The sequence below is a fragment of the Lithobates pipiens genome, unplaced genomic scaffold (assembly GCF_037356315.1).
Source record: "Lithobates pipiens isolate NorthernLeopardFrog02 unplaced genomic scaffold, aLitPip1_a1.2 Scaffold_25, whole genome shotgun sequence".
Taxonomy (NCBI): domain Eukaryota; kingdom Metazoa; phylum Chordata; class Amphibia; order Anura; family Ranidae; genus Lithobates; species Lithobates pipiens.
Genome location: NW_027507787.1, coordinates 27,270,090 through 27,297,396, shown reverse-complemented (window position 1 = coordinate 27,297,396; position 27,307 = coordinate 27,270,090). Strand labels below are relative to the sequence as shown.

The 27,307-nt window shown below is 45.7% G+C and overlaps 1 protein-coding gene across 2 annotated transcripts in view; it reads right to left on the bottom strand.

Annotated features, from left to right (window-relative positions):
- Nucleotides 1-139: 139 nt before the first annotated feature.
- LOC143930149 (lysosomal acid lipase/cholesteryl ester hydrolase-like) overlaps nucleotides 140-27,307 on the bottom strand; it is a 64,794-nt gene continuing 37,626 nt past the window's right edge. For both annotated transcript variants that reach the window (XM_077454172.1, XM_077454171.1), the window contains exons 7-10: nucleotides 26,633-26,779; nucleotides 21,048-21,119; nucleotides 18,559-18,627; nucleotides 140-520 (exon numbers count right to left, since the gene is read on the bottom strand). In XM_077454172.1, coding sequence (XP_077310298.1) covers nucleotides 287-520; nucleotides 18,559-18,627; nucleotides 21,048-21,119; nucleotides 26,633-26,779 — 522 coding nt within the window. In that variant the 3' untranslated portion in view covers nucleotides 140-286. The remainder of the gene's footprint in view (nucleotides 521-18,558; nucleotides 18,628-21,047; nucleotides 21,120-26,632; nucleotides 26,780-27,307) is intronic.

The window sequence follows — 27,307 nt, the reverse complement described above, 5'->3', positions numbered from 1 at the left end:
CAGCAGGATCAACCAGTTTTTTTGCAGAATACAGAAAACTAATCACATAGTGAATGAGTCAGTACGAACATCAAGTAATACAACATTTATTGATAGTTGTTTTATGATGTGGTTTTAATGACCCTTTAACAGACCAAAAGATGAAGATAGATGTTTATTGTTGTGGTTTTCAAACATTTTAAATACTTCTTACAGCAATGATACTGCATATCCACTGTCTTTATAATCATTCTTGCCTGGGAACTAACTTTCTCTACAAAACAGAAAAATGGTCATGTGGTCCAATTTATGAAAACTTTTTCAGGAGCTGAAGAATTTCATTGTACATTCTGTATGGAGCATCCAGACCCCAGATGAAATCTAGATGTTGCCACTCTGGGAACTCCTTGTGATAGACCAGGTTGTTTATTTCAGGCAGTAATAGAGCAACATCCTTACGATCAGCCAACAAGTCATTGCCCCCACTCCACACAGCTGTGGGAATCTTCATGTCTTTTATTTTGTACAAAGGAGGGGTGGTCTACAAAAATCAAAAATACAGAAATATCATGACAAAGAAATCACATACAATAAAAAAGCCTTAATGGACTAGTTAAAATATAGAAATATACTCTGTTTTAAACGAGTCGAGGACATGACCTCAAATTAGCAGTTAAAGTTAAAAAACAAATCTTAGAAAGTATTATTATGCTTGGAATAGACTTCCAGTACTGGTAGTGAGTCAGTCAACAGTAGGTGGAATCAAATATGCTTGGGAGAAACAAAGATACATAAAAACAAAACAAGAAACAAATAAAAAATCATATTTACCTGTAAAATCCTTTTATTTTAATACATCATGGGACACAGAGTTAGGCTAAAATTCATTACCTACTGGGTATACTTCTTCTCCAGGTGAATGGACACTGGCTGACCAAAGGTCTTTAGACAGGAAGTGATCCCCTATATAGCTCCTCCCATACAGGAAATACTTCCGTTTTGTAGCAAGCACTGAATCCTCAAAAAGAGGGGAGGGACCTTTGTGTCCCATGATGTACTCAAAGAAAAGGATTTTACAGGCAAGTATGATGAAAAAAATCCTATTTTCTTTTTCATACATCATGGGACACAGAGGTAGGCTAATATTCATTACCTATTGGGACATCCCAGAGAAATAGCCTTGAGTGGAGGGGAGGCATCCTGCCAAACAATAGTCATCAGATCTTATATGGCAGCCCACAGTACACCGTTGCCCAAAGCCAAATCCTCGGCTGCTCGAACATCCATTTGATAACATTTTGTGAACGTATGCACTATAGACCAGGTAGCAGCCTTACAAATCTGAGCCACAGATACCTGATGGTGAAAAGCCCAGGAAGGTTCCTACACCCCTAGTAGAATGAGCTCTCATCCTAAGGGAGGAGCTTTACCTTTCAGACCATAGGCCAGAATGACCAATTGACAGACTCAATTGGCAATGGAAGCTGCCTGCTCTTCTTGGGTGCTTTTGGTAAAAAAAAGGAGTCTGATCCTCGGATCTCCACAGATCTAAGCAAATAAACCTTGACTGCCTGGACAACTTCCAAAGAATGCAGTCGTCTCTCTTGTGCCGAATGAGGCTGAGAGAAAAAAAAAAAGGCAAAATAATGACCTGATTTAAATGAAAGGCTAACACCACTTTTGGCAAAAAAGGACGGAACAGGTGGTAACGCAACCCTGATGTGGTGAAGGATCAAGTATGGTTCCCTGCACGAAAGAGCCGTCAAATCCGACACCCTTCTAGCCGAGGTGATGGCCACCTGGAAGGCTAGCTTGTGTGACAGCAAGTTTAATGGAATTTCCTTGATAGGCTCAAATAGTTGTTTCTGTAACACAGATAGCACCAAGTTCAAGTCCCAAGGACACATAAGTGATTTAATGGGGGGAGCAAACGAGTTGCCCCCTGCATAAAGGTTTGGACCAGTGAATGGGAAGTTAAAGGCCTTTGATAGAATTTTGACAGGGCTGAAATCTGACCTCTGATTGTACTCAAAGCCAATCTGATTTCCACAGCTGACTGTAGAAAAGAGAATTCTCCCAATCAACCATGTTCTGGCTTCACACTAGGTGATATAAATCGTCCAGACCTTATGATAAATCTTCCTAGTGACAGCTTCTCTAGCATTCACTAGGGTAGACACCACTGGTCCCGAGATGCCATGGTCCTTTAACACCCTGGCTTCAATAGCCATGCTGTCAAATTTAGAGACTGTGAATTGGGGTGGAATATAGGACCTTGAGACAGTAGATCGAGGCGACATGGAAGCATCCATGGCCCATCTATTGTCAGTCTCACAATTCCTAGGAACCAGGGCATTCTGGGCCAGGCTGGTGCCACCAGAATGACTGGAACCCCCTTATTTCTGAATCCTGTGCAACAAATGTGGAAGGAGAGGGATTGGAGGGATTGCATAAACCAGGGAGTACTGACTCCATGGAACTACAAGAGCATCTGCTCCGATTGTCAGAGGATCTCTTGGTCGGGACACAAACTGATGTAGCTTGTTGTTGAACCTGGATGCCAGTAGGATGACCTCTACCCATCCCAAACGCAGGAAAATTTCCTGCAACACCCCTGGATGTAGGGACCATTCCCCCGAGTATGTCTGCTGGCGGCTGAGATAATTTGCCTTCCAGTTCTCTACTCCCGGGATATAGACTGCCAATAGAATCCGCACATGTCCATCTGCCCAGGCTAGTAGGTGGTTCACCTCCTTCAGAGCTGAACGACTCCTGGTACCTCCTTGGTGGTTTATATAGGCCACTGCAGTGGCATTGTCGGACTGAACCCTGATAGGACAGTCCTGAAGCTCCACCGTTCTGGACTGTAGGGCCAGATATACTGTCGTAATTCCAGGATGTTGATCCGAAGGATCTGTTCTGTCCTTGACCATTTCTCCAGAGCTGTGAGCCCCTCTAAGGTCGCTCACCATTCTGAGAGACTGGCATCTGTAGTTTGTACTCTCCAAGTTAGGGACAGGGATAGGGATTTTCCCTTTTGTGGGTTCTAATCTTGCAACCACCAGTTTAGGCTTATGCATGCCTGAGGAGATAAAAACATTGGATTGGTCTGGAATGGAACTGGATTTATGGCTGTTTCAAAATACCTTTGCTTGGACCGTATCTAGGATCAGACCTAAATACTTTAGACTTTGAGCTGGTCTCAATATTGACCTTTCGGTATTTATGATCCAGCCTAAGCTTTGCAAATACCGCACTGTGCATGTTATGCTCTGTTCTAGAGACTGTAGTGATTGATCTTTGAGCAGGAGGTCGTCCAGATACACGAGCACCAAGATCCCTTGGGCCCTTAAAAGACCCAGTACAGGTGCTAGGACCTTTGTGAACACCCGTGGAGCTGTAGCAAGCCCAAAGGGTAGAGCCACAAACTGATCATAGGAAACTCTGATGAGGCTGAAAGATAGGTATGTGTAATTACGCGTCTTTTATATCGATGGAGGCTAGAAAGTCTCCCATCTAGAGTGAGGCTACCACTGAGCGGACAGACTCCATCCAAAAGGACTCTATCAGTAGATACCCGTTCAGGGATCTTAGGTCCAAAAAGTGTCCCAGTTTGGTTTTTGAACCACAAACAGGTTTGAGTAAAACCCTGCACCCCTTTCGGATACACAAACCTGTACAATCACTCCTTGATGCACTAAATGATGTAGTGCAGCAATAAATCTTTTTGGAGGATCGGAGGGAATGCTGGATCTTAGAAACCTCTGAGGGGGATCCCCCAATAACTCCAGCTTGTAACCGCTGGATATAGTTGAGGTGGCCCACTTGTCCTGATCTATTGTTCTTCAAATGTGCGCAAAGTGCAGCAGCCTTCCCCCCACCCAATAGAGTGAGGTTGTCCCCTTTAAGGAGGGCTTGGTGCTGGGTTTAGAAGAGTTTTGGACCCAGGGCTTTTTCTGGCCCTGGTCTTGCGGCTTGCCCCTGGCTCTTGCACCCCACTGGCAGCAGAACTGCCTTGGCGCTGAGACACTTGAGGAAGCAGTCCGTGAGGTTTTAAACAAGGGATGCCTGGTGCTTTTCTTCAAAGGAAGTAGAGAACTCTTCCCTCCAGAAATCTTTTGCATATATTTGTCCAAATGATCACAAAATAATAAACATTCCCCATGAAAGGGGAAACCTGACAATAACGTTTTACAAGGAAGCTTGACTGACCAGTTCTTAAGCCACAAAAGTCTGGGCATATGTACAGACAAGAGAGCCAAATGAGCAACCTGCTGTATTGAATCCTTTAAGGCGTCATCAGCAAAACACAGCGCTCAAGCAATATCTGTCTTATTTTCAGCCAGATCATCCTCCCAGTTAGGTCATCTGACCTGATCCTTTATGGACTGGCAGATACCAATTGCTGCAACAGCTGGCTGAATAGCTGAAAAGGCCAAAGAAAAGTAACTTTAATAATGACTTAAGTTAAAGCGAAGTTCCGTCAAAAAAAAATATATATATTAAACGTCACCAGCTACAAATACTGCAGCTGCTGACTTTTAAAATATGGACACTTACCTGTCCAGGGAGCCTGCAATGTCCTCACCTGAAGCCGACATGTCCCTCAGCTCCCGGGTGCAGGCACCGGCATCTTAAGTGATGGAATCAGGAAGTGAAGCATTACAGCTTCACAGCCTGGTTCCCTACTGTGGCTGCACAAGTCTCGCTGTGTGTCCCGATTGGTCCCTGCTGTCTTCCGGGACCTGTGCGTCCACAGAAAACAGCAGGGGGGCAGAGGAGAGGCTGGACATGGCGTAGATCACCACATATTCTACAGTGATCCTTTTCCGTAAGTGGAAGCAAATACCTGTACTAGACAGGTATCTGCTCCCACCTCCCCCCTAAAAGGTGCCAAATCTGACACCGGGGGGGGGGGGGGGGGGGGGGGTGAACCGGATATGAGGAAGTTTCATTTTTGGATGGAACTCCTCTTTAAGTTCTTGTTTAAGGAAGAGACTGCTGCATATATAGCTAGCAAGCTCCACTTCTTAACAAACTTTTCATCCATGGGATATAAAAGGGAACACCTCTTAGGAGGAGCAAAAATCCTGTCGGGATGTTTCCAATCAGCATATACACCACCTGTTTCAACAGAGGGTGTAAGGGGAAAGCCTGTGCAGCCTGAAGAGGCCTCAGGGACCCCAAAGAAAACCAGGGGGGCTCAGTAACCTCTATAAGGGGCAACATAAAGGCATAATGAACCATCTAGTTAAGAGCAGTGCTGTTTCTCGGCCCAAGCCGACAAGGCCCAAGACTAGGTCGGCATCTTGTGGGCCCCCCTGTGGCCTCCCCGCATGAAAAAAAGGCCCCCCAGACATGTCTTGCCAAGTGCCGGAACCTGTGGCTGCTTCCCACACAAATTCAGCCCCCAGCGTCGGTGACCCATTTGCTATTGCCCGGCACTTGTAAATATTATGCCTAAGGCCCAGCCTACCCTCCTCCTTGCGGCTTTCCACACTGCATCTTCTCCCTTACCCCGGGGCGGGGTCTATCTGTGACACTGACGATAGGAGGAGGAGAAGAAGGAGAGAGAGATAAGAGCAGGAGGGGAACCCCTGGCGGCGGCCAGGACAGTAGGTAAAATTTACTAAGTCACTATTACTTTTCTAATGTGTGGCAAGCAGCCAATCGCATATAAGTGCCTAATATGGAAATTAATATAAAGATCTTGTTGTAATAAAGTGTCCCATGCTGCAAACTCACAGTCCACAATCAGTGAAAGCTCATGTACTGCAAAGTTTGCATTGATTTCAGCATGCATGCACTTTGCACATGCTGAAATCAATGCAAACTTTGCAGTTCATGAACTTTCACTAAATGTGGACTGAGTTTGCATTGATTTTTAATATGTGGACACTTAGACCCCTTTCACACTGAGGGTGTTTTGCAGGCGCTATAGCGTTAGAAATAGCGCCTGCAATCTGCCCTCAAACTGCTGCTCCATTCACTCCAGTGAGGCTGCACTGATAAGCTGCACTGATAAGCTGCACCATTGGGCTGGGCACTGATAAGGTGGTACTGCACTGCTGGGACTGTACTGATGGGCACTGATGAGGCAGAACTAATGGGCATTGATAAGGCTGCACTGATACCCACTAATGAGGCGGCACTCTTAAGCTACACTGATAGGGCTGCACTGATGGCCACTGATGAGACCGCACTGATAAGGCTGAAATAATGAGGTGGCACTCTTAAGCTGCACTGATAAGGCAGCACTGATATGAGGCACTGAAGTAGTGTGGTTTACAGATGACAGAGTGGGTCTTAAACAGGAAGGGATGTGGTCTTGAAAGAAAGGGATGGGTCATATTTAAATTAGGGGGTGGGTCATATTTACAACTCCCCTGTATGGTCACCGCACACAGCAGTCCAGCATCTAGCTAGCTTGACTGATTGTTACAATCACTGGGACACCCCACAATAAGTAAATAAAGGGGTTTCACTTACGCGTCCAGGTGCAGGGCAGCTTGGAAACTAAAAGCCAAATCTTCACCCATCACAGTGGGTTCCTGTCACTTGAGGACCTTCAAGGACTGGGTACCCTTTTCATGTTTAGGGTCCACTCCATTGGACCTGTACAGCACCCTGCAGGAATGTCTCAGCGCTGTGGTGTCAAGGATTCCACTTCGCAGGATCCAGCGCCCGGAGGTCGCATTACAGGCAGAACCTTGCAGGATCTTCTTTGCGAGGCTCGGGTACCATTTATCTAAGCATATAGAGCCCATGTCAACTGGATCCGATCGGTTAATCCCTTAATTCATTTAAGAACCATTTGTGGGACTAGAGATCTGGAGCTCAGATAGCTCAAACAAATCGTGCTATCCACCTGGTGAAAAACTGAAGTACTTCCTGTATGGGAGGTGTTATATAGGGGATCACTTCCTGTCTAAAGATCTTTGGTCTACCAGTGTCCATTCACCTGCAGATGAAGTATAACCCAGTATGTAATGAATATTAGCCTAACTCTGTGTCCCATGATGTATGAAAATGAAAAGGGATAGACTTAATTGCCTCTTTTTTTCTGTTGTCACTCTTCTATGTATCTATGTTAACCACTTGACCTCCGGAAGATTTACCCCCCCCCCCCCATCATGACCAGGCCATTTTTTGAGATACAGCATTGTGTTAATTTAACTGACAATTGTGTGGTCATGCGACACTGTACCCAAATAAAATTGATGCTCTTTGTTTCCCACAAATAGAGCTTTCTTTTGGTGGTATTTGATCACCTCTGCGGTTTTTTATTTTTGGCGCTATAAACAAAAAAAACTGTCAATTATGCTTATAAAACATATCCATAAAGAATAAAAATGTGAAAAATCTAATTTCTTCATCAGTTTAGGACAATATGTATTCTGCTACATTGATTGGTTTGCGTAAAAGTTATAACGTCTACAAACTATGGGATATTTTTATGTATTTATTTATTTATTTTACTAGTAATGGTGGTGGTCACCGACTTATAGAGGGACACTGATTTTTGCGGCAGACAAATCGGACATTAACTTTTGACACTTTTTGGGGACCAGTGACACTAATACAGTGATCAGTGGTAAAAAAAAAATGCACTTTCACTGCACTAATGGCACTGGCTGGAAAGGGGTAGTATCAGGGGCGAACCAGAGATTAACTGTGTGCCTAGCTTGTGATTCAGTGTAGTGGGGGAGGTGATTTTACTAATGGAAGGCAGGGATCAGTGTTTCTGCTTTACAGGTACACGAGATCCATGCCTTCTGTACTGACAAAATGGCAATTTGCCTTGTTTAACTAGGCAGACTGCTGTTCTGCCTGTGTACAGAATCATCGGCATGTGCTGGCGGGAATAGAGTCTGCTGTACCCACTGATCAGCTCCTGCTGTGTATAATCACAGTGGGAACGGCTGCCAGTGGTGCACATGCACCCCAGACCCAGATGTGTCAGATTACCTCCTAGGCAGGGCCGGCGCTAGCAATAGGCAAGTCAGGCAGCTGCCTAGGGCGCCAGGGTAGTGGGGGCGGTAAAATCCGGATCCCTAGCCACTCACTGGGGATTCGGTTTTTAAAATACCTGCAGGGCCGGTAATACCATAAAGCAGCAATGTCGCTAGGCTGAGGGGGGGGGGCGCGGTAAAATGTGCCTGTGATCCCCGCACAAACATATAACCTTCTCCATCCCCCTTCTGTCAGCCTCCTTTTTTTTCTAAGCTCTCCCGGATGGGTCTCTCAATGTGAACGCCGTGGACTCCCCTGCCAGGACTTCACTCTATCCCCAGCCCGAAGTGCGTCCCTGGCAGAGGCAGTAAGAAGAGGAGGGAGAGAGCCAGGGACAAAGAGCAGCGCCGGCAGGCCCTGATGTGCTTGCTTAGTTGCAGGGCACATGGAATCGGCCGGGCGGATGAGATGGAACCCTGCATGTAAGTTTCGAGCTTGCCGCGATTTCCCTGTCCTCCTCCTCCTAGACCATCGGGGATCTTTTGTGGGAAGACAGGCAGCAGCTCCGATCTGCTGGAGGTGAGGCCACCACGCCGTTCGCACAGGTAGTGGAAGAACAAGCACCACACATCCAGTAACTTGAATTAAAAAAAGAAAACATTTTTCTGCTGTATAAGTTAATATTGCATTGTCAAGTTTATATTGCATTGCATGCACAAAGGGGAACAGAGGTGGGGTGGTGGGTGCAGAGGGGAACTGTTGTGCATGGAGGTGGGGGTTAAAGAGGGCAATAGATATATGGGGGGGGGTTAAAGAGGGGAATAAATATATGGGGGGGCAAAGAGGGAAAAAGATGGGGGGGTAAAGAGGGGAATAGATATATGGGAGGCTAAAGAGGGGAACAGATATGTGTGGGGGGGTGCAAAGAGGGGAACAGATATGTGTGGGGGGGTGCAAAGAGGAGAACAGATATGTGTGGGGGATGTAAAGAGGGTAACATATGTGGGGGGGGGGGGGTAAAGAGGGGAACATATATGTGTGGGGGGGGGGGTAAAGAGGGGAACAGATATGTGTGGGGGATGTAAAGAGGGGAACATATGTGGGGGGGGTAAAGAGGGGAACATATATGTGTGAGGGGGTAAAGAGGGGAACAGATATGTGTGGGGGATGTAAAGAGGGGAACATATGTGGGGGGGGGGTAAAGAGGGGAACATATATGTGGGGGGGGCTAAAGAGGGGAACATATGTGGGGGGGGGGGTAAAGAGGGGAACATATATGTGGGGGGGGTAAAGAGGGGAACAGATATGTGGGGGATGTAAAGAGGGGAACAGATATGGTGGGGGGTAAAGAGGGGAACAGATATGGTGGTGGGGGGTAAAGAGGGGAACAGATATGGTGGGGGGGGGTAAAGAGGGGAACAGATATGGTGGGGGGGGTAAAGAGGGGAACAGATATGGTGGTGGGGGGTAAAGAGGGGAACAGATATGGTGGGGGGGGTAAAGAGGGGAACAGATATGGTGGAGAGGTAAAGAGGGGAACAGATATGGTGGAGAGGTAAAGAGGGGAACATATATGGTGGGGGGGGGGTAAAGAGGGGAACAGATGTGGGGGGTAAAGAGGGGGGAACAGATATGCGTGGGGGGTAAAGAGGGGAACAGATATATGGGGAAGGGATACAGAGGGGAACAGACATGTGGGGGAGGGTACAGAGGGGAACAGATGTGTGTGAGGTGAACAGATGTGTGGGGGGGGGGGTACAGAGGGAACAGATATGCGGGGGCAAGTGTCCAGAAGTGAATAGGTGTGTGTGTGTGTGTGTGTGTGTGTGTGTGTGTGTGTGTGTGTGTGTGGGGGGGGGGGGGGGGGGTACAAAGAGGAACTGATGTGCTTGTGGGGGGAGGGGGGTTACAAAGGGGTAAAAGTGGACAAATTGTGGTGATCTTAGGCCTGAGAATACAGGAATTGGGGTGATTTAAGGCGTGGAGGTTCAAGTTCACCTTTGTAAAGAAATAATAAATGCAGATCTTTTTGCAGGTAAAAAAATGTGCATTTATTATTATTTAGGCATTGTTAGTGTAGTAGTTACACAGTTAGCCTGTCCGTATAATACCCTAGGCTGCCCTTATACTACCCTAGCCTGTCCCTATACCTGCAGACCACAGCTGGCATGAGGAAGCAAGCCGGTACCACCACTGTTTGTCTTCAGGCCGGGTCCAGTGATGCAGGTGTGGGCCTGTTGATCATGGCCCAAAGAAAAAGGTGGCGAGGTGCAGCAAAAATCTACAGGGGCAGAGCTAATTGGGGGGGGGGGGGGGGGCGCCGAAATTAGGTTTCGCCTAGGGTGTCAAAAATTCTTGCACCAGCCCTGCTCCTAGGTACGTGGTCTGGCAAAGAGCGGTTGCCCTGCACGGTGGCTGGTATACAAGTAGTTAAAGATTTTCCTAGGATAAGGCCAGCCTCAACATAATGCTCTAGAGACAGATGGCATTCTAAGTATTCTGTCTTCTTTGTGTTTAGCAATGTGATTACTCTGACTGTGCACTCTTTATATTGTATGTGCAACTGAAACCAGCAGGGGGCAGGAGACCACTGCCCAGCTGTATGAAGCCAGCTGTATGAAGCTGGCAAAGATGTGCCAATACAGATAAAAGGCAAACTTTTTCCTTTTTATTTTTTAAAGTTTGGATAGAGTGCGGAAGGATCAGAACCCCAGTCAGGTTTTGACTGCTGTCTGTGTTCCCATTAGGGAAATTCACTCACTATATCTGTGCCGGCGGGCGTTATCAACAAGAGTGAAAGTGTAAGGCCCCTTTCACACATGCGGATGGTATGTCCGTATTTCATCCATCCGTTTGCGGATGAAATACGGGCATACATTCATCCCTATGGGATAGCGGGTGTCTGTGGATGAGCATCCGCAGACACCCGATTTCGTCCGCCTCCGCAACAGTCCGATTCTGCAGATGGAGGAAAATCCTATTTTTCTATCCGTCTGCAGAGCGGATCGGACGAACACGGACAGACGGTCTGTGCTCATCCGATCCCCATAGAGGAGAATGGAGAGCTGACAGGGCGGTCCCTGCTCAGTGTGCGGAGACCGCCCTGTCCACAGCCAGCTCAGCGGGGACAACGGAGCGATCCCCGCTGAGCGAGCGGATCTTCACGGGACGGATCATTACTGATCCGCCCCGTGTGAAAGAGGCCAAAGAGTATCCCAAGATTTTGGTTTGTCAGCAGAAGAGGAATAGAGGGGAAATCTTTGAATGTGGACAATAGTTATGGTGGCAACTAGGGAGTTCCTCCACTTTGGAAGAAATAATTTTCACTTCCTATTGTCACACTGGAAAAGAATGTAAAGACAAATTCCTGTAATATGACACAGATGACAAAAAAATCTGGCAGGGGTTATTACGTTTGCTTGCTCTATCCAAAATAAAGTAAAAAGGTTTTGACTTTAACTCAACTTTAATGAGAAACATGAAGAAATAGGAACCATACAATCTGTATCATACAAAGATCTGAATCCTCTCCTATGTAATGGAGGAGCCATTAGGCTAGGTAGGCTCTGCGCCCCCCACCCCGGTATGGACCTGGGGGGACCCCATGCTTTTTTTTTTCACAATTGTTTTTTTAGATGGCATTTTTTTTTTTACATTGAGCAGGAAGCCAGCTGACAGCGATGATGACTCATCGGTTGTTAAGGACACAGCGGCCGACTTCTTATGCCGCGTACACACGGTCGAACTGTTTGACGTACTTAGTCCGTTGAAACACATTTCAGCGGACAATCCGCTCGTGTGTGGGCTTCAGCTGACTTTTTCAGCGTGCAGTCCGGAGTATTAAGAATTTCGGTTTTTCCAAAAATCTTTCCGTCGTACTTTGGTTTCAGCGGACAATACGGTCGTCAGTATGCTAGTCCGACGGACTAAGAATGGCACATGCCCAGAAAGGATTTACAGGGCTTTGCTGTGTCTTGGACTTCCTATTTCTAGTCCCGTCGTACGTGCTGTACACGTCATCGTGCAAGCTTTCGTCGGACTGTTTGTGTATCCGTGTGTGGTCAAGTCCGTTCAGTGGAAAGTACGCCGGATTGTCCGTCGGATTGTATGATGGACTAAGTACGTCATACAGTTCGACCGTGTGTACGCGGCATTAGCCACCAGCTATATATAGAATGTAAAAAAAAAAAAAAAACGCAAATCGCTTCAAAATCACGGTACTTGCGTTTTGGATGCTGGTCCATTGAACTCTATTACATGCAAAATGGTACATTTTACGGGAAAAAAGTCCCCGACCCTTTTCAAAAATGCAGAGGCACAAAAATGCATTGATTTGAACAGGTTCCATAGGAACCCATGTTAAAAGATTTCCCTGCATTTCTGCAAAATGTAAAATGCATCAAAAAACGCATTAGTGTGAATCAAGCCTTACTAACGATTTGTACAGGGGAAAAATGATCTCTCTCTCTGGAGTCCATACCTCAAGAAACGATTTTGCTCACTTTCGAAACTGCAGCTTGGCATTGCATGCTATTAATAAGCTTATGATCTACCAAAACCCCCAGATCCTTCTTCACTATGGATGTCCCAAGTTGTACTACTCCTACATGCATGTATATTCTTAGCCCCCAAGTGCATAATAATTAAACCTCATCTGCCACAGTAGCCCAATTAGACAGTGCATTGAGGTCCGCTTGTAAGTTGGAGACATCCTGTAATGATGTTATTCCACTGCAAAGTTTAGTGTCTTCTGCAAAGATTGAAATGGTACTTTTAATCCCAGATCGAATATCATTTATAAAGATACATGCGTGCCATTTACTTCAGTGAGCATGCCGTTACCGGTGGCTCCCGCACACTTGCGCGGGAGTGACGTCATCGTGGCTCCGGCCAATCACAGCGGCAGGGGAGGGTCACCATGTGACATCATCCAGTGACCCCGCCCCTTGTCCCTATATAAGTCACCGCACAACGTGCCCCTGCCATTGCGGCCAGAGACAGTGTCGTGTCAACATCGCAAGGAAGAAGAAGAGAAGAAGGGAAGAATGCGGCGACAGAAGAGCGCACCAACGCTAGTAAAAGAGCTGGAAGAAGAAAGCAGAGGCCCAGCAGAAGAACCGAAGAGTGTGACAAGACCACGGAAGAGGGGGACAAGACCCCCGAAGAGCGGGACAAGACCCCGAAGTCGGAAGAAGACCCCCACACGGCGGCAGCGACAAAGAAGAAGAAAGCCAGGCTCCTCTGCTAGTAAAAGAGCTAGCAAAAGAGCATAAGATAGCGGAGGAGTCCGGCGAGAAGACCCCCCAAGACTGAAGACCACTGGAGCTGTCCAATAAATTATTTTAAAAACATGTGTTGTTTTTTTATTTACACTTTTTTTCACCAGGTGAATGGGTAGGGGTACATGGTACCCCATACTCATTCACATAGGGTGGGGGGCCGGTATATTAAAGGGGGTCCCGGATTCCAATAAGCCCCTCGCCCGCAGACCCCGACAACCAACGGCCAGGGTTATCGGGAAGAGGCCCTTGTCATTATCAACATGGGGACAAGGTGCTTTGGGGTGGGGGGCCGCAGGGCCCGCCCTTCCCCAAAGCACCCCCCATGTTGAGGACATGCGGCCTGGTACGTCTCAGGAGGGGGGTTGCTCGCTCGTCCCCACCCCCTTTCCTGCCTGGGCAGGCTGCATGCTGGGATAAGGGTCTGATATGGACTCTGGGGGGACCCCTACGCCATTTTTTTCAGCATAGGGCTTCCCCTTTAAGTTCATACCAGGTGACGGGGCCAGCGAGGTGTCAATCTCGCCGATGGAGGCAGCGACATTGACTAGTCCCGTCTACCTGGAGCCGTGTTAATTTCAAAAGTCTGGAGGACTAGCACACAGACAGGTGATTTGACAATTTTGAGTCAAAACTTCTTTCTAAGTCCGCTGGACTTTTGGAAAGAAAAAGTCAGCCGGAGCCCACAAACGGGTGGATTGTCCAGCGGACCATAGTCTGATCGTGTGTATGCGGCATCACTCTCACTAACCACTGATATACGTAAATTATCTTTTTAGCTGTCCGTAAAGGTGCAGCCTTCCTATTGGTTGACAATGTAAGGGGTACTTCTCCCATTGTCCACCATGTACTGTATGGGACACTACACTGACTACCAATGTAAGAAGGAACTTTTCCACTGACCACCAATGTAGGGGGCACTACACGTATTATTGTCACTGTTTCTTTTCTGGAAATTATTGTTATTTGTCCCATATTATGTTTGTTATTGAAACATTTTTTTTCCCTTTCTATAGCCACTTTCTATATTTTTATATTTACAACTTACTAACCACATAAATATATCATGAGCTAGAGATAGTATTTAGCAATGGTTCCCTGGCATGAAATGTGTTTCAAAGGGTTCCCCTGTTTTAAAAAGATTCAGAAAGGTTGCCTTACATTAAACAGTGTTTGTAAATCTAAAGGGGATTGTTCAGCAATTGAACAATCTGATTGTAAAATGTATGACCAGCCTTAACCACTTGCCGACTGCCGCACGACGATGTACTTCGACAGAATGGCACGGGCAGGCATATGGGCGTCCCTGCCTTCCCGCGGGTGGGGGGCCCGATCGGGCCCCCCCCGGTGCCAGCGGCGGTCGGTATCCGTTCAGGAGCGATCCGGGATGAGGGGGCGGCCATTCATTCATGGCCAACCCCTCGCGATCGCTCCTGACGAATGGAAGTGAAGCATCACTTCCTCTCCTGTAATGTAAACACAGGCAGAGGAAGTGATGTAATCTCTCCTCCGTGTCGGTATTTTTCGTTCCGGCACCGAGGAGAGAGGATCGGTGAGTTGCACCAACACGACACTACACAGTAGAACATGCCAGGCACACTCTCACCCCCCCCTTCACCCCCCGATCACCCCCCCAATCACCCCTGCCCCCCCAGTCACAGTGACACCAATTGCATTTTTTTTTTTTGCATTGGTGTCATTTGTGACTGTAATAACTGTTAGGGCAGTTAGGGTTAGCCCCCTTTAGGTCTAGGGTACCCCCCTAACCCCCCCAATAAAGGTTTAACCCCGTGATCACCCCCCGTCGCCAGTGTCACTAAGGCTGGGTTCACATTGCAGCGGTTTATGAGAACGGATGTGATTTGTACCACACTGCAGTGCAAATCACATCCGATCTCTGTGCGATTCGAGTTCAGCCATACAGATAGTATGGCTGAATTCGCGTCGCACCTGCCGCACCCGCCGCAAACTCGCATGCGATCCGAGTTTGCAGATCGCACTGCGATATGCGAACTGATCTGGGGGTGTCGTTAACATTTCACTGACACTCCCAGCAGTTTGCATAGGGCAGTGTGAACTGCCGCCGGAGGCATGCGATGCGGGAACCCGCCGCGGATTCGTGGCGTTCCCGCATCGCTCCAGTGTGAACCCAGCCTAATAAGCGATCGTTTTTCTGTTCGCTGTATTAGTGTCACAGGTGACGCTAGTTAGGCAGGTAGGTATTTAGGTTCGCCGCAGCTTTTTATAGCGCCAGGGACCCCCATATACTACCGCATAAAGCCCCCTGATTGCCCCCTAGTTAACCCTTTCACCAGTGATCACCATATAACTGTTACAGGTGACGCTGGTTGGTTAGTTATTTTTTTATAGTTTCAGGGCACCCGCCATTATTACCTAATAAAGGTTTAACCCCCTGATCACCCGGCGGGTGTCATTTGTGACTGTAATAACTGTTAGGGCAGTTAGGGTTAGCCCCCTTTAGTTCTAAGGTACCCCCCTAACCCCCCCAATAAAGGTTTAACCCCGTGATCACCCCCCCGTCGCCAGTGTCACTAAGGCTGGGTTCACATTGCAGCGGTTTATGAGAACGGATGTGATTCGCACCGCACTGCAGTGCAAATCACATCCGATCTCTGTGCGATTCGAGTTCAGCCATACAGATAGTATGGCTGAATTCGCATCGCACCCGCCGCACCCGCCACAAACTCGCACGGGACCCTTTTTTTGGTCCGCAGCAGAATCGGATCGCATGGGTGTTCACACCATGCGATCCGAGTTTGCAGATCGCACTGCGATATGCGAACTGATCTGGGGGTGTCATTAACATTTCACTGACACTCCCAGCAGTTCGCATAGGGCAGTGTGAACTGCCGCCGGGAGGCATGCGATGCGGGAACCCGCCGCGGATTCGTGGCGTTCCCGCATCGCTCCAGTGTGAACCCAGCCTAATAAGCGATCGTTTTTCTGATCGCTGTATTAGTGTCACAGGTGACGCTAGTTAGGCAGGTAGGTATTTAGGTTCGCCGCAGCTTTTTATAGCGCCAGGGACCCCCATATACTACCGCATAAAGCCCCCTGATTGCCCCCTAGTTAACCCTTTCACCAGTGATCACCATATACCTGTTACAGGTGACGCTGGTTGGTTAGTTATTTTTTTATAGTTTCAGGGCACCCGCCATTTATTACCTAATAAAGGTTTAACCCCCTGATCACCCGGCGGGTGATATAAGTTTGAGGGTCAGATAGGGTCTGCGTCGCCCCAGGCAGCGTCAGGTTAGTGCCAGTACCGCTAACACCCACGCACAAAGCATACACCTCCCTTAGTAATATAGTATCTGATCAGATCTATATTAGCGTCGCCAGCAGTTTAGGTTTTCTCAAAACGCATTGTTAGCGGGATCAGCCCAGATACCTGCTAGCACCTGCGTTTAGCCCCTCCGCCAAGCCCAGACCAGCCCACCCAAGTGCAGTATCGATCGATCACTGTCACTTACAAAACACAACACACATAACTGCAGCGTTTGCAGAGTCAGGCCTGATCCCTGCGATCGCTAACAGTTTTTCTTGTAGCGTTTTGATACAGTCGCTGACAGCCTAGGTGCTTTTTTACCTCCGAGTCTCACTAGTGTACCCCTAAATTTAGGGGTGTCTACTTTCCAAAATGGGGTCATTTGGGGGGGGGGGGGGGTTGTGCCATCTTGGCATTTTATGGCCTTCAAAACTGCGATAGGTAGTGAGGAGTAAAATCAAAATTTACACCCTTAGAAATCCTGAAGGCAGTGCTTGGTTTTCGGGGCCCCGTACGTGGCTAGGCTCCCAAAAAATCCCACACATGTGGTATCCCCGTACTCAGGAGAAGCAGCAGAATTTATTTTGGGGTGTCATTTCACATATGCCCATAACATGTGTGAGCAATATATCATTTAGTGACAACTTTGTGAAAAAAAAAAAAGTTTGTAATTTTCCCGCAACTTGTGGCAAAATATAAAATATTCCATGGACTCAACATGCCTCTCAGCAAATAGCTTGGGGTATCTACTTTCTAAAATTGGGTCATTTGTGGGGGTTTTGTGCCATCTTGGCATTTTATGGCCTTCAAAACTGTAATAGGTAGTGAGGAGTGAAGTCAAAAATTTACACCCTTAGAAAGCCTGAAGGCGGTGCTTGGATTTCGGGGCCCCGTACGCGGCTAGGCTCCCAAAAAGTCCCACATATGTGGTATCCCCGTACTCAGGAGAAGCAGCAGAACTTATTTTGGGGTGTCATTTCACATATGCCCATAGCATGTGTGAGCAATATATCATTTAGTGACAACTTTGTGAAAAAAAAATAAAAGTTTGTAAATTTCCCGCAACTTGTGCCAAATATAAAATATTCCATGGACTCAACATGCCTCTCAGCAAATAGCTTGGGGTGTCTACTTTCTAAAATGGGGTCATTTTTGGGGGTTTTGTGCCATCTTGGCATTTTATGGCCTTCAAAACTGTGATAGGTAGTGAGGAGTGAAATTACAAATGTATGCCCTTAGAAATCCTGAAGGCGGTGCTTGGCTTTCGGGGCCCCGTACGCGGCTAGGCTTCCAAAAAGTCGACCACATGTGGTATCCCCGTACTCAGGAGAAGCAGCAGAATGTATTTTGGGGTACAATTCCACATATAACCATGGCATGTGTGAGCAATATATCATTTAGTGACAACTTTGTGTAAAAAAAATAAATAAATATTCAATGGGCTCAACATGCCTCTTATCAATTTCCTTAGGGTATCTACTTTCCAAAATGGGGTCATTTGGGGGGGGTTTTGTACTGCCCTGCCATTTTAGCACCTGAAGAAATGAGATAGGCAGTCATAAACTAAAAGCTGCGTAAATTCCAGAAAACGTACCTTAGTTTGTAGATGTGACAACTTTTGCGCAAACCAATAAATATACAGTTATTGACTTTTTTTTTACCAAAGACATGTGGCTGAATACATTTTGGCCTAAATGTATGACTAAAATTGAGTTTATTGGATTTTTCTAATAACAAAAAGTAGAAAATATCATTTTTTTAAAAAATTTGCGGTCTTTTTACGTTTATATCGCAAAAAATAAAAATCGCAGAGTCAGTCAAATACCTTTAAAAGAAAGCTCTATTTGTGGGAAAAAAAGAACGCAAATTTTGTTTGGGTACAACATTGCATGACCGCGCAATTACCAGTTAAAACAGCGCAGTGCCAAATTGTAAAAAGACCTCTGGTCATTGACCAGCAAAATGGTCCGGTCTGAAAGTTTTTAAACAAATGTACAACTTGAAATCTTGTTTTATCTGTAATGAAAAAAAAACACACTTTACTCCATTGTATATTACCTGGTTGTAATGCTTTTTATTTTCTTTTCCACCCCAGTCATAAGCCTTTAGCTGGCCTAAATGCAGAACCTGAGTAGAAGTTAAAAAAATTGTTTAGCTGAATACATTCATTGGGTACTAAGGCAATGATAAATCCATCCTTTTATTCTTTGCGCTGTGCAATTATAATCTGCAGCTATGAAACGAATGTACCGTAATTACTAAAATATGGCTCAATACAATTGAACTGCGTAACAATGTCACCAGTTAGCCCTGACCTTCTACACACCAATCCAATTACTGGAAGTTTTATGGCCCGTGTCAATGGGCTTTTGTTCAATCTAAAATGGGTTTTGCATTTCCATACAAGTCAATGAAGCATGACCCCATGAAGCATGTCAAATGCAAGTTAGAAGGAGGTCAATTGCAGGTCAACTGCACCTGTCAAAGAATGATCTCAGAAGTGTCTCAATCTGCTGTTAAATCTATGTCACTGACACAAGCCCAATGCACGCCAGCACAGGCACTATGAATACAGTAGACTGAGGACTCATAATGTTACAATGATTCTGCTATGGGGCTTCAGCATTACAGTTCTACCTCTGCCTTTAAATATTAGATGGTCACTTGATCATCAATTTCAGCAGGATGAGAAGTTCATCATAATGTTTCTATCATGACTGGTCAATATGCAAATGCCCTGCGTTCTAATGGGAACTGGCTCAGACACAATATGGCTACTTTAAAGGAAACCTGTTGCTTTGTTAGTTTAACATTCTTGCTACAACTAAGGTCAAATAACTACATGCACCAACCAACCATAACATTATGACCACCCACCTAATATTGAATAAATACGCCAAAAAAGCCCTGACCCATCAAGGCATTGATGCAGCTAGACCTCTGAAGTTACGTTGTGGTGTCTGACACCAAGCCATCAGTAGCAGATAATTGCCTCTTCCCATATTGCATCCTAGTTCCATCTCTTCCCCAAGTAAGCAAAGCACTCACCCCTGGCCATCCACATGAATGTAAAAGAATATGTGATTCATCAGACCATGCTACCTTCTTATATTGCTCTATGGTTCAGTTCTGATGCTTATGTGTCTATTGTAGGCAATATTGGCTAAGGACAAAGGTCAGCATGGGCACCCTGATTGGCCTATGTACACACAGCCCCATATGCAACAAACTGAGATGCATTGTGGTGCATCAGAACCAGCATTTTATTTTATTATTATTATTTATTTTTTTGCCATTTGAGCTACAGTTGTTCTTCTATAGAATTGGGCTACAGGGGCCAGCCTTAGCTCCTCACATACATCAATCAGCCTTGGTGACCTATGACCCTGCCGCCAGTTTTCCTTCCCGGGACAACTTTTAGGAGGTCCTGACCACTGCAGACCGGGAACATCCCACAAGAGCTGCAGTTTTGGAGTTGCTCCAACCCAATCATCTTGACATTACAACTTGGCCATTGTCAAAGTCGCTCAAATACTTCTCAAATACTTGTGTTTGCCATTTTTTTGGGTTTCAATATATCAAATTCAAGGACAACATGTTCACTCACTGCCTAATATATCCTACCCGGTTTTAGAGTGCCATTGCAATGAGATAATTAATGTTATTGGCTTTGCCTGTCAGTGGTCATAACATTATGGCTGATGGGTGTATATTGCTAGACATCTGCTTGAGTGCCCTGAAAGCCCAGAGTCATCAACATATAGCCTGTGTCTTCTTGTCTCCCATACCTCAGTTTTTGTCAATAACACCTCTAGTAATAGCTTTGATGTTTGGGGATTAAAAGACACTCTAGAACATTGTTCCTCAACCAGGGTTCCGTGGAACCCTTGGGTTCCTCTAGAGGTTGCTAGGGGTTCCCTGAGCAACGGTCAATTTTTGCCTCTCAGGTAAGTTCTCAAGGACACCATTGATCTTTTTAGTTATCTGTAAGGGGGTAATTCATCTCAATAACCACAAGTGTAAGAAGCATTCTTCTCATTGGCCATCACACTAATGTATGATGAGTTGTAGATTTTTCATTTTTAGCAGGGGTTCCCCAAGACCAGAGAATTATTTCCAGGGTTCCTCTGTGTTGAAAAGGTTGAGAAAGACTGCTCTAGAAGATGGCGTCAAAGCAGGCAACAGGTTTACTTTAGTTTTGAGCATGAGTAAACATTTACAAAAATACCAATTAGTACTAATGTATTAATTTAGATTGCAAAAAAAAGTTGTGTCTTTAGTTATAAAATGCTGTAATCCAGCAAACAACAGTTTACTCAAGTGAGAAAAGCAAATAGGAATTCTGATTGGAAGTCATGAGATACCACACTATATACATTACAACTGGAATAGGTAAACAGTATTGCAGCATCTACTGTAAATGAAATGCGTCCAATATACCATACCGTGAAAGCTTTTTGGCATATGCATTGTTGGAATCCTACAGTTATACCTGTGTTAGCATTGTTTAGATGCTTTCTGATTATATAAATTATGTCCCATAATACCTGTGACCAGTGGAGCATATTTTGTACAGATGTTCCAGCAGGACTGTGAGACAAATACACAGGCATCCGACTCTGCAAATCACAAACAAATAATACATAAAGAACTTCAGATAGGAAATTCTGTATAAATAAGTGAACGATTTTCAAATGAAAAACTAAAATCACTAAATAAAAACACTTGGTATTTTTCTTGCAGCACACCAATTATAATAGTAAATAATAATAGTAAAGGAAGGTTACAACCCCTTCCTGTTTTTTTTTTTTTTTTTTGCCATCCCTGTTCTATTAATTGGGGAGATTTCCCTTTACTTCCTGTCCCGTAGACAGACAGGAAGTGAGAGGGAATCCCTCCAAAGTGAGGGAATCATTGGTTGTCATCAGATCTAGTGTCCCAATTGGAAGATTTCTCCTCTATTACTATTCTGATGTTATCCCAAAATGTGGGATTTCTTTCCCCTACACTCTTGTTGATAACCACCACCAGAACAAATAGAGAGGGTGAATCTCCCTACTGGGGACACAGCAATGAAAACCTGAAAGCTGTTCTAATCCCTCTACATTCTATCCAAAATGCTTGACAACCCAGATCATAGCGCACTGTACTAAGTTTGTATTGTTGTAATGGAAACTACGTTTTTCTGCAACAGAAAAGATTAGTATTTTTCTGAAATTCAGTATGTTAGTATGTTACAGTATGGGCTTATCTGAGTTCTTATTTAGTCATTGTTCTATATATTTTTTTTTTACATCACTAGTAGTTGCATCTTTTATACTAGTTGTTTGCAGCCTAGTAAAATTATTAAGTTCAACCTCTGTGTAAGAGTGTGAGTTTTAGGTATTTGAAAACCAACCCCTATAAGCAAAGTCTAATTTACTTTAAGCCAGCAAAAAAAAATTTTTTTATCCCCCCCCCCCCCACCACCACAAACTTAATACAGGTGATTAGATAAATCCCTGGACAACCTCCTATCAAATATAAGAATTCCATAGGGTACGGGCTGTGTATTATGCCGCATACACGCAACCAGACTATCCGGCGGATTTAGTCTGGCGGACAAACCGCCGGAAAGTCCGCCAAATTTCGGAACGAGCGGACCTGCCCACACACGGGACTTTTCTGGCGGACTATCTGCCGTACTTTTGAAATGAACGGACTTGCCCACACATGGAGGAAAGTCCATTCATTTTGAACGCGGCTCCAGGTAGCCGGGACTAGCGAAGGAAGTCAATGTCAAGATTGACAGGTCGCTGGCCCCGTCACCTGGTATGAACTTAAAGGGGAAGCCCTACACCAAAAAAACGGCGTGGGGGTCCCCTCCAAGGTCCATACAAGACCCTTATCCGAGCACGCAACACGGCCGGCCAGGAAAGGGGTGGGGACGAGCAAACCCCCCCTCCTGAGCTGTACCAGGCCGTGTGCCCTCAACATGGGGGGATGCTTTGGGGAAGGGGGGGCTGCGAGGCCCCCTACCCCAAAGCACCTTGTCCCCATGTTGATGAGGACAAGGGCCTCTTCCCGACAACCCTGGCCATTGGTTGTCGGGGTCTGCGGGCAGGAGACTTATCGGAATCCGGGAGCCCCCTTTAATAAGGGGGCCCCTGGATACCAGCCTCCCACCCTATGTGAATGAGTATGGGGTACAATGTACCCCTACCCATTCACCTCTAAAAAAAAAATTTAATAAAACACAACACACAAGGGTTAAAAATAGTTTATTGCACAGCTCCGGGGGTCTTCTTCCATCTTGGTGGGTCTTCTCGCAGGACTATCTTCTGCTAGCTCTTTTACTAGCGGAGGAGCCCGGCTTTCTTCTTCATCGCTGCCACCCGGGGGTCTTCTTCCGACTTCCGGGGTCTTGTCTCCGTCTTCGGGGGTCTTGTCCCCCTCTTCGGTTCTTCTTGCTGGGCCTCCGCTCCTTCTCCCAGCTCCTTTACTGGCGGTGGCCCCGTCTTCTGTCGCTGCTGTCTGCGCCGCCTTCTGTTCTTCTCTTCTTGAGATGTTGACTCGTCGCTGTCTCTGCCTGTAATGACAGGGACGTGTTGCACGGAGACTTATATAGGCACAATGGGCGGGGTCACCGCGTGATGTCCCCACCCATTATGATGTCACAGTCCCAGCATCTTCTGGGACTGTGACATCATAATGGGTGGGGACATCACCTGGCAATGTCCCTATATAACTCGCCGCACGCTGCATCCCTGTAATTGCGGCCAGGGAGCGCGTCGAGTCAACATCTCAAGGAAGAAGAACAAGAAAAAGAGAAGACGGTGGCGATAGAAGACCGGGCCACCACTTGTAAAAGAGCTGGAAGAAAGCACGGAAGAACCAAAAAGGGGGACAAGACCCCGAAGAGGGGGACAAGACCCCCAAAGTGAGAAGAAGACCCCCGGCGGCGGCGACGAATAAGAAAGTCAGGCTTCTCTGCTAGTAGAAGAACTAGCAAAAGAGCAGAAGTGGGCTATTAAAGTGGGCTCCCGGATTCCGATAAGCCCCCCTCCCGCAGACCCCGACAACCAACGGCAAAGGTTGTCGGGAAGAGGCCCTTGTCCATATCAACATGGGGACAAGGTGCTTTGGGGTGGGGGGGCCGCATGGCCCCCCCTTCCCCAAAGCACCCCCCTATGTTGAGGGCATGCGACCTGGTACAGCTCAGGGGGGCGCTCGCTCGCCCCCACCCCCTTTCCTGACCAGCCGGGTAGCATGCTCGCATAAGGGTCTGATATGGACCTGGAGGGGACCCCCACACCGTTATTTTCAGCATAGGGCTTCCCCTTTAAGTCCATACCAGGTTACGGGGCCAGCGATGTGTCAATGTCGCCGCCGTAGGTGAATAAAAGTACGTTTTGTAATTGTTCCTCAAAACTAAGCTCCTTCATCCATTCATGTTGCCCTTTTCTGAACTCTTTCTAGTTCAAAGACATCATTTTGATGGATTGATGGCCAGAACTGCACTGCATATTCAAGATGAGGTTGAACCAATGTTTTATAAAAGGGACAAAATTGGGTTTATCTATATTGTTAGCATACAGCATGCATTGTCAATCTACAGCTAAGTCTGCAATCTACAAAGACCCCAAAATCCCTTTCCATCACAGGGTTACCCAGAGGAGACCTTCCCAAAAAGTATGTTGCATACATATCTTTAGTGCCCAAGTGCATAACCTTACATTATTCATTATTGAACTTCATCTGCTATGCAGTTGTCCACCCCCTATTTTATATAGGTATTCCTGTAATGATAATTCACCTTGTGCTTAATTTAATTCCCTAGATGAGTAGCACCCTAAAAAGCTATTCTATATTCTTCCATATGAGAGACTATTGACAGCTTTCTGTGATTGCATTGAAGAAACTGTTCTGGACCACACAGCGTATGATCTGAAAGATCTGAAGGTGATTTGGCTGAGACAAAACAGACCAATGGAAGCACCTATAAAACATGAACTAAACATATCAGCTTTAATAAATGTTCTTTAGATATATTCTGTGGTATTGAAACTGCCTTGTTATAAATTATGGCACTTTTACTGTATAGGCAAGTTGTAATTGTAAACACAATCTAGGACATTTTTGTTCATATTAAAAGAAAAGTTTGGCTTTTTTTTTTAAATCATACTTACCTAGGTGGATGCAGCATTGGTCCGATGCTGCATCTGTCCCCCACTGCTTCTAAGACTGAGAATTGAGCAATCAAACACTGCTGATAACTCAATTCTCAGTGCTCTGTGAGCAGATCTCTGCTTTGCCCTCCTCCCCTCCCTGCTCACTGGAGTGCTGGGCTATGGAGGGGGTGGGAGCGGCTGGCTTTGGCTCTCAGCAGATCAATGAGAGGCTGAGCCAGATGACGATTCAGGCATCTAGGTGGATCCTGACCATATGGTTGTGATATTTCTTTATCCTGGACTGGCTCTGTGATTTAAGCTGACAGAGGGCTTCAGCTGACAAAAACGGGTCACAGAAGTGCAGAACAAACTTTGGCTGTACTTCTCCTTTAAAGGAAAGGAATGTTTTTATTTGTTTAGATATTTCCTTTAGTATGTTCAGTTTTTTTTAGCCAATATCAGGTAAAATGTAATATTTACACATTGCACATAAAAATATAGTAATTTGTAGTTATTAAATTGCAGTGATTTATTCAGCCAGCAAGTGGAGCTCTAGGCTTCTTTTTATTGCTCTCTCTCTATCTCTCCCTCCCAGGGGTTCAGATTAGATAGATCAAAGTGAGTGAAACTTTACAGAGAACTGGATGAGTCAGAGCAATGACTCAAGAGACATTATATTTATATAGGTATTCATATATACATGGTTAGGGGCTCCAGGGTTTATGGCCACTGTGGAGAAAACATTTTTTTTGCTTTCTCAGAATCTTAATAAATTTTGTACTGGCTCCATGAGCCCAGAGGTGTTGTAGAGCTTTGGGTGGTATAAAACCTGCAGTCCTATGTCTATTATTAGTTTCAGCTGTCCATTGGCCTTTTTATATGTGAGCAGACTGTTACGATACCCTCTCGCCCTATATATTTTGTATTGTACTGTAATTGTGTTGTCCCCCCTATACATTGTAAAGCACTGCGTAAACTGTTGGCACTATATAAATCGTTATTAATAATAATAATAATAATAATAATAATAATATATACACAGAATGTGTTCAAGCACTTGTAAACCCATTATAAATTCCATTAAAAAGCGGAGCTCCACCCAAAATGAGAAGCTTCACTTATTTGCCTACTCCCCCCCCTCTGCTGTCACATTTGGCACTTCTGTCTGACTTTGTGGCAGTAAACTCATCCGGAAGTTTGGCTCCCCTTCTCTTTCCCCCACCGTCTGGGCCATTTACAATGTGCAACACTCTTCGCACATGTGCAGTAGGGAAGTGGCTGTGAAGCTGCAAGGCTTCACTGCTGGTGTCCTGTCAAATACTGTCCCTAGTCCCTAGTCCCTAGATAGTGTCCGCTGTGTACTGCGCATGCGCAGTACACATGACAAGCTCCACCATCCAAGTGGACATAGAGTTAGAATAAAAAGAGCCGAGCGAAGCGAGGCCATGCCCGAAGCATGGCGAGTGAAGCGAGCCCACGAGGGGCCCTCTAACTATGTGCAGCCCTATGTCCACTTGGATGGTGGGGCTTGCACCTGGACTCACGGCGCAGGCGCCGTTCATCTTCGGAGATTTTCCGAATCTCCTTGTGCTCCGTACTGCGCAAGCGCTGTGCCTGTGCAGTACGGGGCAGACAGTATTCGATAGGCAGACATTTTTGGACAGAACACCGGTTTTAAAAATCGCCTTCGGGTGAAGACACCGCTGGTTTCATGGACAGGTAAGTGTCCTAATAATAAAAGTCAGCAGCTACAGTATCTGTAGCTGCTGACTTTTATTTTTTTCTGAAGCCTGGAGCTCCCTTTTAAGAGGAATATACAATGAAATTATGCAATTAAAACATGACATTGTCAGAGCATGGGGAATGTCATCATGCTAATGGGATCCCAAACATGTATCTTGGCCCTACTTTCCCATAGTTAGCCAGTGTCTAAGTTGATGGCAATATCCTGACATTTGATTCCTTTTCAATACTACAAATACCATATTCATGTTCCACTTATTAAATCCACACAGCATGAAGAAAATATTGCCACATATTTCTTCCAGCACAGCATGACTACAGAATTTATCGGCCAGCAGTTTGATTAGTCTTGATGATGGCAAAAATTCCTTGTGACCAAAAATTTCCTAAAAGAAAAAAAAAAAAGAAATGAAAACGAATGTTCACAACATAGCTGATATATATTACAGATGAAAATATATATATATAAAAAAAAAAAAAAGCAGTCAACAATAAGCCCACATTAAATAGGTTTCTTGCCATAATTTAGGTTTTCGTATTGCAACAGAGCATTCTGCAGGAAGTCCAATGTGAAGATTGCACCCCTTACCTAGACTGGAGGTGGATTTCACCCTTTGGTAGACAGTGATGCATTCTGAAAGGAAATCTGTACTAAGAGTCCACTGTTGATCTTCTTCTGAAATGACCGGTGCTTGGCTATCTCAAGCTTCAATTCTTTCTCTTTAATATTGAGTCATTAACATTGGACATGCATGGAGCAGATAAAGTCAGAACTCCAAATCTGAACACTTGTTCTGGCTTAGCGATTCAAGGGTTAAAGCCATTGGAACTGTCAACAACATGCCCTTTTTTCTAAATGACCTACCCAGATAACAAAAATAACTTGCCACAAATTTGTGGCAGTGTTGAATTGT